Here is a 15,906-nt window from a genome sequence, read left to right as displayed (position 1 = left end):
AGCAATAGAGTTAATACAGAATTGTTTAATACTAGGTACAATACAGAAAATCAGTGGTAAACAAAAATAAAGTCCTTGTCCGTGCCCTCCTTTTTTATAAGTCAGATGGAGGAGAGCGAGAGAGAGCGATGCATGAAACGTTATTTAAGACACGGAAAAGAAATCACTCGGGTCTCGAATAAAAGAGACACGGATCGTTTCAGTTGATGACATTTACGGTGAAGGGGGGTCATTCAGAAAGCTGTTAAAGTGCAGCTTGCACTTTAAGACCACAGGGAACCACAATGACTCAATACGTCCCTTTTTACTCTCTTCAAGTATATCACAGCTCCAAGCACTGACGTGTGTTTTTGGTGGAAGTCTACATTCTGTGTCATGATAATTCCTCTAAAACAGTCTGCATCCTTCTTAAAGAGCAACCCGGTCGTTAAGGGACAAACAACGATTGTAACAACTGATAGTCGGTGAAAAGTTACTGAGCGATGACGTGTTAAATAAATGGAGTTTGTGATGAGGCCCTGCAAGGCGCCCCGTGAAAAAGCTATGTCCACGTGTGTGTGTGTGTGTGTGTGTGTGTGTGGTCTAAAGTGTGAACCTTTGGTCCTCTTCACTTGGTCTCAGAGAGCTTGGCAAGGCTGGCTTGGCAGAAGGCCGCCCGGTCCCTCATCTCCAACACGCAGTCCCTCACCATCTCTCCAAACATGGAGGGCCAGAGCTTGTGCAGGGCCTCGCCCTTCAGATTGGTGTCGGACGCCCTTCGGACCAACTCCTGGAGGTACTGCTCCACCAGGGCGGCGCGGTCCGATGACTCCACACTGCCCTCCTGCGAGGAGAAAGAAGAGAGCGTCGTTCATGTGGATTCCAGTTGTTGAAGGTGCATCAAGGTGAGGTGCAGTGTCGGGAAAACCACAGTAAGAAAAAATGTGAAGATTGACACACTAGGTACTACGATTGACAGGAACAACAAGGATGTATGTCAAATGTAAGCCATCACGTTCACATGTTTACCTGTGTGATGTTGATTTATGATGGCGTATGTTGATGCCTTTCACATACATTGTCATATTCATGTAATGTGTTTATGTAACTTTGTAAACGCTGTTCATTCTGTACACATGACACCTATTGCTTCTGTCCATCCGGGGAGAGGGATCCTCCTCTGTTGCTCTCCTGAAGGTTTCTTCCCTTTTTTCCCTGTCAAAGGTTATTTTTGGGGAGTTTTTCCTGATCCGATGTGAGGTCCTGGGACAGGGATGTCGTATGTGTACAGATTGTAAAGCCCTCTGAGGATAATTTGTAATTTGTGATATTGGGCTATACAAAATAAACTGAATTGAATTGAATTGAATACAAATACTGCTAAGTAGGGTAAAGCGTTCCTGATTTGCAGGCTTCTAGCTTCACCAAGCAATGCAACATCAAATCCTGTTTATTGGTTGAATCTGATGTTAAAGAGACGTATAGGCTGACAGAGGGAGCAGGGTTCGCCAACCATTGGCAAACATTTTGTCAAATTGCCAACCAATTTTGCAATCTTTGGTTGCCATCAGTCGCAACCACTATTTAACATAACAAATAGGGGCAGCAAACAGCAACATGTGCACACCCATTGTGCAACTCTGAACACATGCGTTTACTTGCATGCGGGCGCATTCTATTTTAGACACATGGCCGATCCATTGGCAAAGATTCTCACTAAGAAGTTGCTTCATTAGCAGGAAGCGATGACGCTTTTTCTTTCAAACATGAACAACGTGGCCAAATGATTCATTTTACAAGAGCCATGGCAAACTGTGACCAAAATCATATAGCTATGGATTATAAACTCAAAATATGTGGTGGCTAAAAATGGCAACTACATTTTCATATTTTGGCAACCAAAAAGTTAGTGCTGAGTCCTGGTGCGGGTTAGTTAGGTAGGTCACTTGTTAACGCCACAATGCCATGCTGGCTTTTGGTAGACACATGGAAATAATGTGGAACCCACGCTTAACCACTAACTAACTAACTTGAGGCCATTGGTAAACATAACAGATCTGACCTCAGGGCTCTCTGCACTGCAGTCTCTGTTCGGGTAGTTGAACAGCGCTCTGCTCATCCCTTCGCCCAGGAGCTTCCCATTGTCCCGCAGCTCCTCTGGACTCAGTGCTGCCCGCCGGCCACGCCCCTCCAACAGGAATTGCAGCTGGCGCTTCCTTCAGGGAGAGTGAAAAAAGTGAGTCACATGCAGAAAGAGGAGACACACAAGACACCTGGGGTGATACAGTGGCAGAAAGGGAGCCACACTAAAAAGGTAATAAAGGTGTGTTCTTTTGGCCGTCAAATACCACTTTCTGACATTTTCAATAAACGTTTCACTTTCACTCAAGTGCACTTAAAGAAGCAGGAGAGGACTTTAAAAGTGATGTAGACTAGATGAGATGTATCTGTCGATCAGTATGAAATCTCATGCCTTACACTACTGCACCAACATGTTCCACGCGCCAGTGCCAGGGCGCTGAAACAGTCTTTTGAGAGTAGGCTGGAGGCACAAATTCCACATGATATAAGATGGGTTTGTAAAGTGTGTGTGTATGTGTGTGTGTGTGTGTGTGTGTGTGTGTGTTTGTATGTGCCAAAACGCATTTGTGTGTGTCAGTCACAGGCCATGCTAACGTATAAGATCGCATGCAACAGGAGCATTACACGTTATAGCTGTGTGCATTCATTACACATTAGTACCGTTTCCCCCCTCGATGATTTCCTTTCAGATTTTATGTAATTTCCCCCTGGGGATAAATGAAGTCAAATCTAAAAAATTGTGTGGAGTAGAAGAAGTGAACTCTCCTCATTCTCAACAAGGGGACAGGGTCAAAGGTCAACCGAGATAGAAATCAAACAACCAACAGGTCAAACTAACTCTTTTTTAAAGACCTTTTTTCATTACAATAAAATTACCATTCATCTGGCCATTTTGGGTAATGACACAATTCAATAGCAAATGTTTTGCTTGGAATTGAGTTGTTAGCAAGATAGCATTAGCTTATCAATGCTAGCAGGGAAGTGATGACTGCCAATATCCACATTAGAAAGAGATGTTCCTTCAAACATGAAAAACCTGATTTTACAAGAGCCACTGCAAACTGTGATCAAAATCATATAACTATGGATTACAAACTGCATGTCTATGAATGTTTATTAAAAATATTAGATAATCTGGGTCATTCTTTATCCTACGTGTTAAATTAGTGTTTCTTGTGCGGCAAAATTAGGCCCAATCTACTAAAAGTAATATTTGAAAGAATGTAGTGTAATTGTCGCACCGCGGTGAAGTTGTTGGGTTTGTTTTATTTTGTTGGGTCTTTTTGTCTTGTCATTTCCTGTTTTATTTTGAAATAGTAACTCTCCTCTCGTTTCAGGTCACTTACCCTTGCTCATGTGTCACCAGTCTGATTGTCTTCCCTGATTCCTGATTGTGTCCGCCTGTTTCTCCACTTCCCTCATGTGTCCATATAGTCGGCGTCTTCCCTTGTCCTGTGCCAGTGTGTTCGTTTCTGTCTTTACGGCCGTGCGTTCCCTCTAGCCCTGCCATAGTACCAAGCCTTGAATACCAAGCCATCGCGTTCCGTTTCATTGGATTCCTCCAAGAGAGTGATTTTGATTTTGTAAGTTTTTGTGTCCTAGATTTACGTTATTTGTTAAAGTTTTCATAGTCTTTTGTTTCCTCCGTAAGGAGTGATTTTGGTTTAGATAATCTTTTATAGCCATGCTTTTTCCTTTTTATTTATTGGAGAGTCAGTCTTACTAATAAAGACAACTTTACCTGGAAAACCCTGCATTTGTGTCCTGTGTTCTGCCCGGACGTGACAGTACACACTGGCCAGTATGGACGCAGCAGGGTCAGAGTCTCTCAGGAAGAGCGCCTCTCGCTGCAGGAGGAGCAGATGACTATGCTTGGCCAGGGAGTCAAGGGTCTGGCCCGAAGTCAAGATGACTTCAAGGCGGCCGTTATTGCTCAGATAGGGGGTCTCGCGGATCGGGTTCAGCAGCTTCTCAGTGGTCCTGAGACAAGGGATCCAATACGCACCTGAACCCTCACCCCTTCCCACCTTCGCCTACGCCGGAGCTGGAGTCCGGTTGGCATCTTCTGAGCGATATTCAGGAGATCTGGGACGATGTAAGTCATTCCTCATAGACTGTGACATGCAGTTTCAACTTTCGTTTCGACACGGCCTCACAGATCGAGCCAAGGTGGCTTACATCAATTCTCACCTTTCGGGACGGGCGAAGGTGTGGGCCGTGGCGGAGTGGGAAAGCGAATCTTCCCTCTGCTATTCCATCCAGGAGTTTAAAGAGGGTCTCCGAATGGTTTTTGATCCAGTCTCAACGGGTTACCACCCGGAGGCCAACGGCCAGACCGAACGCCTCAATCAGCAGCTGGAGACCGGTCTCCGATGCCTGGTGTCACAGAACCCGACATCGTGGAGCACCCACCTGGTCTGGGTGGAATATGCCCACAACTCGCTGCCCACCTCTGCCACAGGTCTTTCACCCTTCAAGTGTGTTTATGGTTACCAGCCTCCTGTTTTTTTCTGACTGAGCATGAAGTTTCAGTTCCCTCCGCCCATGCCATGGTTCGGCGCTGTCACCGCATCTGGGCTGCCGCCCGTCAAGTACTCCTCAGACAGGGGGACAGAGTAAAGAGGGTAGCTGACCAAAGACGCCGTCACGCGCCAGAATATAAACCTGGACAAAGAGTGTGGTTATCTGTCAAGAATCTTCACCTCAAGGTTCCCTCCAAGAAGCTGGCACCGCTGTTCGTCAGGCCATTTTCCATCTCCCAAATAATCGGTCGAGCTGCCGTTCGTCTCCGTCTGCCAAGGTCACTTCGAGTTCATCCCACATTCCACGTCAGTCAGGTCACGCCCACCAAAGAAAGCCCCATGGTTCCACTCACCAAGCCCCCGCTGCCACTAGAAGCAGCCGATGGGGGCTTACTCTACAAAGTCAAGAGACTGTTAGCCGTACGCAACAGAGGCAGGGGCAAACAGTCTGCTCGTTCATTTTCAGTATGGGAGCAATTGAGGATGAGGTGGCAGCCCAATTGCACAACTGGGCTCATGTACTTCTTAGCAGTAAGTACCAATACAATGGAGTATGTTCAGAGAGCTACATGTAATACAGATTTCCTACAGAAGATGATTCGACCCGGCAATTTATTTTCAATCTTTGAGAGAAGCAGGGATTCTGAGCGCAGCTTAGCTTTTAACCTTCAGGCTTCCCATAACCAACCGGAAAATAGGAAACAGTTCTCGTGCGTGACAAATTCAGCAGATCTCTACTAGGCGAGGATGTTTTTCATTAGGAGTGACAGACCTCAAGAGCTTTTGGCTGAGGAGAGAGAAGAATGTTTGTGTCAAAGTGCCAAGTACCCACCCTTTTACCCTGAGACACACAGTCTAATTCTTCTGGTTCCTCTGTGCCAAGCTCCGTCTTGCTGTCTCACTCACGCACACAGACACACACACACACACACACACACAACTGTATACACGCATACACACGTTATTAATCCACACATTCTCGACATGCACGGGACATGGCGCACACCTGTCATTAAGTTGTAGTTAATGTTATGTTGTGGTTAACCGCGCAAGATCAAGTTCTCACCTGGACTCCTCCAGCAGCAGGAGGAGCCGGCAGCGTGGAGTTTCGGTGGCTGCTATGTGACCGAGGGTCCCGAACACGCGCTCTGCGGCAATCACATCATTCATGGTCACCTGAGGCAGACAGGTTTTGAGTTTAGGGTCATGTGATTTACCAGAAAAACCAGGGTTTTCCCAAAAGGCACAGGATGTTGCAAGCACAAGGTAAACAAAAACAAAGTTCGACATTTTGACAAATAGCCTTATCTGGTTTCAAGATTAAGAAAACTAAATACGACCTGTAAATTAGTGATCCTCCAAGGTGCTGGACAGAGAAAGGCTAGCTGATTCCCCCCGTTTCTAGTCTTTGTTTTAAGCTAAGCTAAGCTAACTAGCCGTTGGAAGTAGCCTTACATTGCAATATGTTGCTACTAAAATGGCATATAAAACACATTTTATCTTATTTCACCGTTAATCATTAAGAGTCCGATCTGTTATTGGTTTCTATATTTGCGTCTTTACAAAGAAGGAGCCCCCTTTACACAGCAGAGGGGACGCATTGACAAGCTCACCTCCTGGCCATTGATCCTCTGCAGGTTGAGGTGGTGGAGGCGGTAGACGGCGAAGGAGCGCCACAGAGCCAGGCTGACCACTGGGTTGCCCTCCAGGTGGATGGTGAGCTGGTCCAGACGCCTCACCTGAGCCAGGGCCGCCAGCTGGGGCAGACGGCTGATGTTGGTTTCCAGGAAGATCAGGTGCTGCAGCACAAGTAACACGTTGGTTTCAAAGAACGGTTCAACTATATACTGTAGCTACTGTATATTTGATTGTGCCTGCGAATAAATGAGTTGATCATGGAAAAGATTGAAAGTCAAACATATATTGCTTTTTTGTTACATGAGCAAAGTTTTCATTCACAATATTTATTAGGGGGTGTATTGTCCCCCCCTAATACATAGACTACTATTATTTTTATTTTCAAATATTCCCTGGTGCAGTTTGTTTGGCAGTTGTGAACCCAGTTAACAATCTGGTGTGGACCAAAACGTCCAAAATGAATGAACATGCTCAGGAACAGGAGCAGGAGCACCTGTGAGGCAGCTAAGTGGGGGGTGAAGTATAAATATATACCAGTGCTCCTTTTACCACAGCACTCTGACCCTTTTGTAGGGAAGACAAATGAGGTTGGGAGGTTAGGTTTTAATTTATAATTTCTTTTGTGCGGGAGGGTCAGAATGACAACTGGATATCCACATCACCTTTAGGTAACAAAGCCTAATACAGGAAATGGTTCAGTAGGTAAAGGACCAAAGGCAGTTTGTTGTCAGATGACGCTTTTTGTCTTCAATACGTTGACACAAACACACGGCTCCTTATGGTACGTGGCTAGTGCCCTCACCGACAGATTGGGGAACTTGACCCTTATTCGCGGCAGTGCTGGTAGAATGGCGTCGAAGCTGATGTAGCGGAAGGCGATTGCGGTGACGGCGCTAGCGGTCTGAACTCCCCAGCCCCTCTCCAGGGCCTCCAGGGCTCCGGGTCCAAACAAGCGGAGGGTGTCTCCGTCCAGCTCCGCCAGGTGGCTGTCGGAGAGGGACAGGCTCTGAACACTGCTGCTCCCTGTTTCCACAAGCCTGCAAAAATACACACACACACACACAGACACACACTGTAAACCAGTCTCGATACGCCGAACGCTAATAATTTGTTATCCTGGAAGGATATCTTTGGGCGAAATGTGCTTTGCATAGATTTGCTTGACAACAGTTTGCATTGTGCTCAAAGCAGAGAAAGCAACATCGCTGCGGAGCTCGTCCTATTTGTCTCGCCACAGTTGAGAGTGGAGGATCTGGGTCTCGAGGAGACATAATCTCCCTGCCCGAGCCCGGCGCTCAGCCCGCTGGGCTGCCGAGGCGGGGGCATCCAATGGCTTCTGGACGCACGCTACTAGACGCTGGTCACTTTGTGTCAGCCCGATTCATATTTCACACCCTCCTAATCGAGAAAGCCAGAAGACTAATCCTTTGATTACACAACTCCAATCCAAGATTCTTTTCTTCTGTTTTTTTAGAAAGTGTGTGTGGGAGATGGCAAACATACTGTAGACAGAGAGATACATACAGAAGGAAACTAAATGAAGCTTCGCTGTGACTGAAGCCTCTTTGTTTGTTGCAGGCACATGAAGACTGGTCTGCCCTGGAGTTCAGTCAGTTTTGAATACCCTTTGGGAGAGCCATTACACAAAGTACACTTGCCAGTAAACACAATACAACCATATACAATCATGTAATAGAGCCTGAAACAATAAACCAGTGACTTACAGGGAGTATCCTCCATCATATTTGTATATAGGTCAATTATTACGAATTTACATAGTGTGAAAAAGGACTCAAAATAGTGCCAAAGGCATCAAATCAGGAGGAGAGCGGCGCACCACGCGGAGATAAGCCCCGTAAAGAACGAGAGTAACTTCAGGTCACCTGGACCCGTGCCTCCACGAACAAACTCTCTGTATTGTTCACCCATAATCACAGCTAAAAGAAAGGCTGACAGCCCCCCCGAGTCCCTCTTGTGACATGAACCCAGCCACTCGCGGCGAGAGATGAAGCGAACGAGGAGCGGAGGAGTCAATCACAATGACATGGATCCTGCTTTGGCTTATTAAGACCATAATTTAATTAGGGCTATCTCACTTAATCCTACACAAGGTTTTTTTTATATATATATATATATATATATATATATATATATATATATATATATATATATATATATAAAAAGAAAAAAAAGAGACATCTGTCATCTCTCAGCGCCTTAATCCCCCCACCCAATCCCCCCTCCATAGACGTGGCTTGTGATAGTGTGACGCGTGTGAACCATCTCCCTGAGCAGACGTTTCAAAAGAGCATTTCAGAGTTGAAAAGTGGAAACAAATGGTTCAAGTGGCGCAGAGCGGAATCAGATGTTAGGCTTAACAGGAGCCAAGTCCTGCAGACCGTACCAGCAGAGTTTGTTTCTACAGTGTGTGTGTGTGTGTGTGTGTGTGTGTGTGTGTGTGTGTGTGTGTGTGTATGTGTGTGTTTGTGTACTTAGATTAGCTTTTGTCCCATAACTTATCGCAGCATGTGTGCCGTCGACGTTCTCGTTCTAAATTAGTCACCAAACTGGGGGCGCTGATGCAAACCAGATGTGACATCATCATCATCTTTTGTTTTTCATCACGTGAGGCGGCATTATCTGTTTTCACACAAAACATTTGATAGTTTACCGTCGCGAAAAACAACACTGGACCATTTTTAACAGCACCATTTTCTAAAGTCCAAGCAATGTCAATTATTGAGGCTAAAATTATTTTTTAAATCCTGAATGAACGATAAAAATACATAGCAACCTGTGTGCTTTTGCAATCGGCACTTTGTATCTGAATTCTTACAAATTTAACTAAACACCTTATTCTAAGATTTCCAGATGTTTCAGAAACTTGAGAATAACCACACTCTTATTGAGATGATAGTTCTCAGCCGCCGGCTTGGTGTTCACAAAACAGAGTCCAGTTCGACTAAACACACATGCACCAAGAGGTTGCCCTGCTCCCCAGCCTGTCACCGAGCAGATCCAGGTGGACCAGATCCGTGATCTCATGCACCGCTGAGAAAAGAGTGTCGACCCACAGGCCTCAAAAATATGAGACGAGTCCATCATCTGCTCCCCCACGGGCTCCACATTGAGGAGGATGATGTCATTTTTCACTAAATCTTTTTCGTCTAGTACTTTGACAACTATCTGACATAGCCTGGGCTAAAATGGATAAGCATTAGAACTTGTACACTTCACACCACCTGCACACATTCTTTTAGTAACAGATCTTGCTTCTCTTTCAGGTAACTGGTGGTGCCAGGGTCTGCAAAAGGCCCTTGTTTTTCTGTTGTTCAAGTTATAGTAGAGCCTGTAAAGGTCACTTTCATACCCTGGTGCAGGAAGGAAACATTTAATAATAGTCCTTGACACAGCCACCACTTTCATCCCAGTCCTCCCCCTCATAACTCATCCAGACCTGGATCACAGTCTGTGCAGGAGAGTATATCAGAGCCCGGTGCTCACATTAAACTCAGCAGACACTATTGAGTTATAGCACCTCCAGCGTCACGTTATAAACAATGGAAGAAGAAAACTACTCACAGACCCACACACCCGGAGCAAGTTAAGGGGGTCACTTTGTTGCTCGAGACTATTTCAAGAGGGGTTTGATACACCAGCTGTTGCAGGGGTCGAATCTGTCACCGGGACGATCTCTCTCTTTTAAGGCTTTTCTGCCAACCCACGGGTAAAGAAAAAAAAGAGAAAGACGCTGCTTTGGAAATTTCAATGACAAGGAGGACAGGAAAGCTGGAGCAACCAACCAACGATTTCATTTAAGTGGTATTTCATATACCATTGCATGAACTATTCCTCTGACATGCAAAAAAAAAGGCGTCGCAATGGCCGATAACTCAAACCATTGGCAAATAGAACCAGAACGTTCTTCAAGTTTACAATACATCTAGATCCCATCAGAAAATATCAGTTTGTGCGATCAGTTTGTGTCCCATATATTTACTGGTCAGTACGGACAATTTAACTAATCTAATGATGAAGATTATTTTAGGGTACTTTGAGTTCCTCGAATGGCAACTTGAGGTGGGCTCAATCCCAATCTTTAACTGCTAATGCAAATGCAAAGACTTTTACAGCCTGGTACCGAAAAAAATTGTATCTAAAAAAAAAAATTTTAGCTAAATTCTCTGTTCATTTTCACATAACTCCCCCATTTAAATCTTATTAATGCTTAAAGTTAGGCATAATTGAGGGTGTGGTCGCTTTGAGTGACAGGTGGGTGCCGTGTCTCTCAGGTATCTAGCTACTAGCTGTCTACTCTGTCTGCGTTACCCGGAACCGCCTCAGCGCCACCGATGATCCACGTCCTTGCCCATGTATGGATTAGAAGGAAGTTGGTGACAGCCAGAGCTTCCCACCGACTCTTCAGAAACCAAATGGGTGACGACACAGAGTCCACATTTCATACAGTCTATAGTGTACACACTCATGTATTTGTGTCTTACTTGGGATCTCGCGGGCTGTTTGGACGGCTGTTGGTGCGGAGTCTGCTTTCCGTTCCCACTGATGGCCGCTCTGGTCCTGAACCTGGGCTTACACGTCTGATAAAAAGAAAAAGAAGAAAGAAGAAAAAGAGCAAACTATTTTTTTAAAGAACCCTCTTAGATGAATTGGAAGCAAGCAGCATGCTCATAATAGAGACCTTTTCTTCTTTTTTTAAATCAGCTGAATCACATTCTCATTGACTATTGTGTTTCCATTCAGACGGCACTGATTACAGATTTTTGCAAACATACAACTGGTTTGAAATGATCGGGGCGCCCCAGATCTGCCAACAGCTCTAAAGGGCTAGAGGTGTATCTTAAAACTGCTGCTCTTCAACAGATAATCCACGCTCAACATCCGAGCCAAGGGCCCCAGATCAGAAATCTCCTCCAACCGAGGAAACTCATGAGCAGAGTATATCAAATCAAACCTCCTGGTAATCTCAACCCAGCGGTCACTCATTCCTCATGTTTTTATGTTCTCATCTGAGCAGCCTAACCAGTCATTGGTTAGACTTCCCGTGACACAGTCTGTGAGAATCGTCCCTCTTTCAGTTCTAGAAACGTGCCTCAATGGTCTGCTGATGCGGAACGTACCTGGGTTCATCCGGAGAGGGCTCCTGTGCGAGGCCATTGGTCTGGGCGGGGCTGTGGGCGGGGCTGTTCTCCGGACTGACGTCTTCCTTAGCATCGTTTGTTGGTGGCAGCTCCAGGCAGGCCCTGACGCCCTCCCACTGCTGCGCTGCATTACGGATCGCCAGACGCCGCTTCTCCTTGATGGATGCAACACACACACACACACACACACACACACACACACACACACAAACACAGATAATGGAACCACTCCGTTTATCTTAACCTCCTCCCTTGCTTGTCTCTGAGGTATGTTGTTAAAAATTGCTTACTGTCATTACTGGCAGATATCACCCCTCATTAACGTAAGATCTGAAATTGTATATGCATGTGATGGTCCAATTTGTATTCTCTCGTTGCCGCAGCATTTACATCTAACTGCAATGTTGTAGCAATATAAGTGACATCCCCACCCTGCAAGAGAGATTATTTCTGCTCCTCTGCGGTCTTTCAATTGTTCTCTCCTGGCCAAGCTCTAGTTTCGATACGCTCGGTTACGGAATGTGCCACTCCCCGACGCACGGGTGAGTCAGTATCACTCATGGCGCATCCTTCACCCTTACAAACTCTTGGCTGCGGGCATTCAGTAGAACATTTTCTCAACACCAGGGATTAACGGGAGTTAGGTTACTGAGAGACAATGCGTTCCGCACAGAGACCGCCTCTCAGCGAAAGACACCACTGGGCAGACACAGCAGGGGCATCATCCATGCGTACTTTTGCACACACACGAAACGGCAGTTCACTGCAAAACAGATGCCTGTGCAAGACGGAGCATCTTGGACCCATTTAAAAAGGAACTTAGTTTACGGACCCATTCGCAGATACGGTATCACTGTGGACAATGCACTCCTATTGTGTGATACTGATGTTGTGAACACGTTTGAAAAGATGAGTCCATGTCAGCATCCAAAAAAGTGTATTGAACACATACGGTAGAAGACGCATAAGAAGAGCAGGAAAAGTAAACAACAACTTTTGAGCATGACAAGCTTAAAAAAGTACCATTAAGAGGCCAAAGTTATTAATACGGTACACACTTAATCCTGACTTTAACCTGGATGCCAACAATATAACGGCCTGAAGATAACTAATACTGTATTCAAACTACAGTATATAAAGTGTAACATTCATCACATCTCATCAGCAATACAGTATGGAGTAGTTCTGGAAATGCCACAGTATGTATAGCTCCATTCAATACTTTGAACAAGGGCACCATTGGTTTAGAGGACACATAGAGGACACCTGTAAATCTACTCTCTGAGACGCAGGCAGCCGTGTGTATTCTCTACATGTTCCGACTCTAAATCCAGGCAGACGGAGGTAACGGGAAAGAATCGGATCAGCCCGGTACCTTATGAATGGTCTGCTTGTGGCTCTCCCTCTTCTTCTCCTCCTCTTTTCGAGCCTGTACACCAGCCATGCGCCGATCCTCGTCCTGTGAAAGATAGCTTGTGCAATCAGAGTGTCGCTGCTCCATTCAAGAGTTTTTAATTATTCAGGAGAGAAGGGGTGGGGGTGGGGAGGGGTGAGGGGGACCACAAAAGACGGCGCCAGGAAAAGGCTTGTCCTCCACGGCCGGGGGAAAGACTGGACCGCTATGGAGGAGGATGGGAGAGACTCTCCCACCAGCCGGCTGCATCACGGGATTATCTGTCTGATTTTCAGTCTCGAATCAACAGGGACCAGCTGTTTGGCCAAAACTCCCACAATGCAACGCTGCCAGCACAATCTGAGTGCGCCAGCCGAGAGCAGGGGGATATTCAGCTGTCTGTGACGAGCAAGCAGAGACGACGCTTCAGTCGGATCAATGCGAGCCTCACTGGAGGCCTGTGTGTCACTACTTTACACTAAACTGCTATTTTTTTTCAGCAAAATGTCTTTGTTTGTGCAACCTACACATAGTCTATTGTGTTTAGTGTATGACTGTGAAGCCCTCAGTCTACTGCTATATTTCCATTCAATTTAATAATAATAATAATAAAAAATGTTGAACCTCTATTTGTCTATTTTCTATAATGTATTTGCAGGTAAATATAATCAGAGTGGCATTATATGTTTTATCAGTCAATAAAATATAATGACTATAAAACGGAGTTCTGGCTCATATTTACTCGCTGGAAACAGCATTTATTAATTTTTACCCAAAGCTCAAAAGCAGTCTCCTCATTTGCAGTATTAACTATCATTCCATTCATCAATAATAGCCACTTTGCCAGTAGTCAGCCATGGATAATCTGATCTGATCTGACTGGTGATAGCATAGTGCTCTCGGGGCAAGTTTTTTGCAAAACGGTTAGAGGGGAAAATATAGATCTTTAGTGGCTACAACCAAGTCTGCATCCAGCAATATCATGAAAGATGGAAACTGTAGTCCTAGGCCAACTTTGTTGACGTCAAATAATCAAAACTTTGTATCTCCCTGGAAATGAAACACTATCCCTGTTTTTAGGATTTGACAGCTACAGACAGGAGTTTGTTGAAGGAGGTCGAGGGCCCTGGAGATCGTGAAACCTGTCAAGGAGCACATGCACCTTAAAATTCAAGTAAAAACATTAAATTGTTGACGAATTGTGGAGGTTTTTCTTTTTTCAATGCATCAGCAATATGTTCTGAGGGCAAGGTGTGTGGTATTTCCAGATTCCTTTTAATGTGCAAGCTGAGACCTGGGTGCTCCCTGCTAAACAGCATGCTGATATTTCACTGTAGCACTTTGCTGGCATTCTATATAAATACACAATGACTTCATGTTTATGCTCGAGGATAATCGTTGCTTTGTTTAACGGGAAACGTAGCGCGTGTTGTAAACGCTTAGCCTAAAATCATAGTTAGGTCACCGATGCAGGATAGGACACTGCCTATGGAGGGTTCACCGTAAGTTTGTTTTGAACAGTAAAATCATAATAACGTTTATGTCAAGACTCAGCATGCGCAGCGCAGTCAGGAATATTTGCTCTGACAGCGACAGGAAGGGTAAGGCCATTAGCTGAACATGATGAACCGCGAGTTGGGAGGGTCATAACTCTACGTCCTCTTGTCCAATATGTTTGATAATGAAAAAATGAAAAGAAAAAAATGTCAGAAACAATGTGCACACACACACGGGCCTTACTGTGATGCGCTTCATGTCCAGCTGTCTCAGATGAAGCACACAGCGCAGGACGGCCTGCTTGTACCATGTCTCCAGGGCTACAGGATTCCCATCCAGGGTGAGCTCGGAAAGAGAGCGCGACTCTCCGAGGCAAGCTAGCTGATCCGAACTAGACACAAAAGGAGAGAAAAAAAAACCATCTTTGAACGAGAATACACATAATGAATGCTTTGTAGCGATACGGAAGACACGGTGACCTCGCTACGCTTTGGTCATCCCACTTTTCCCCCCAAAACCTACGTTTTGATTCTTTGACTCTCGAACCTTTGATCTGCATTGACAGAATGTGAGCCAAGCTAAAAACAAGACATGAAAAGTCGGTAATTTAGCACGAACGCTGGCAGCTCGACATTACTCAGGGGGGGGGGCAATGAAAAGAGAAACAACCGCCACGCTGTTGATATTGCCCTGTGGCAAACAAAGACGTGAAAAACCCCAGGCGTGCACAGCACAGCGGTGGAGATTTCATCATCTAATTTATGATAATAACCTTGATGAATGATTTGCCTGGAAACACTTACTACATTTCACTGTGCCTGATAACAGGCGGGTTCCTTTGGATCAGAAGAGGGTCGAACAGTGAACCTCTGACGAACTGGCGGTGCTCTGACAAATGCAACGCAAACATTTGGACCTCTCGTCCACACTGGAACATACTGTCGGTCTGAGACTGTTATCAGTCCATTACACGCAGTAACCCATCATTAACTCCCATGCGTGTATGTAATAACTCATAATGAAGACTTGTATATTCTAGCGATAATGAAGTGGCGACTTGAGGGATCCCAAACGGTGCTCGACTCGCGTATTTTGCATAATTGTTGCATTCATAGTCACAGCGGCCAACGCCCCCTTGTGTATCATTAGGGTGATAATGATTGGTTGGAGTAGTGAAAAGTCTGTGTGCACCTGTCCCTATGTTGCAATCAACGGTAAAACAGGAATATCAGAAGGATGTGTGCGCTGAGTGGGGTGTGGTTGAACAACAACGCCTGAGGTGGCTGACTTAAACTATCCCCAAGGGTACAAATAAAGTACATTATCATAATTCAGGCAGGAAAAGTAAAAAAAGAAAAACTATATTGCAAGATCGTAATACGTGAAATAATAGTTGAAAACATTCAAGAGGCTGCAACATCCTCTACATACTGCACCAAGGAGACATCTGTGTTCTACCTAGCAACAGAGCACAGCTGTTTTCCTATCAGTATCACGCTTTACTTACACTCTACCATGTGACAAAAGAGTTCACAAATATTAACTATTATTTATTCGCTGCCTACTCTTCGACATGACTCCCCCCCCCCCCCCTCTAATACCCGGTGTCAGATGCAGAATCACGGCGGAGGAGACG

The 15,906-nt window shown here is 45.3% G+C and overlaps 1 protein-coding gene across 1 annotated transcript in view; it reads right to left on the bottom strand.

Annotated features, from left to right (window-relative positions):
- Positions 1-6: 6 nt before the first annotated feature.
- The window catches only part of LOC117751192 (leucine-rich repeat-containing protein 49), a 28,024-nt gene continuing 12,124 nt past the window's right edge, over positions 7-15,906 (bottom strand). The window contains exons 10-18 of the mRNA XM_034562855.1: positions 14,514-14,661; positions 12,756-12,839; positions 11,360-11,535; positions 10,724-10,819; positions 7,024-7,258; positions 6,197-6,382; positions 5,650-5,759; positions 2,042-2,195; positions 7-823 (exon numbers count right to left, since the gene is read on the bottom strand). Coding sequence (XP_034418746.1) covers positions 608-823; positions 2,042-2,195; positions 5,650-5,759; positions 6,197-6,382; positions 7,024-7,258; positions 10,724-10,819; positions 11,360-11,535; positions 12,756-12,839; positions 14,514-14,661 — 1,405 coding nt within the window. The 3' untranslated portion in view covers positions 7-607. The remainder of the gene's footprint in view (positions 824-2,041; positions 2,196-5,649; positions 5,760-6,196; positions 6,383-7,023; positions 7,259-10,723; positions 10,820-11,359; positions 11,536-12,755; positions 12,840-14,513; positions 14,662-15,906) is intronic.

Source organism: Cyclopterus lumpus, chromosome 3 (genome assembly GCF_009769545.1).
Source record: "Cyclopterus lumpus isolate fCycLum1 chromosome 3, fCycLum1.pri, whole genome shotgun sequence".
NCBI lineage: Eukaryota > Metazoa > Chordata > Actinopteri > Perciformes > Cyclopteridae > Cyclopterus > Cyclopterus lumpus.
Note: the sequence above shows the minus strand (reverse complement) of the source record. Positions and strands in the feature narration are given on the sequence as shown.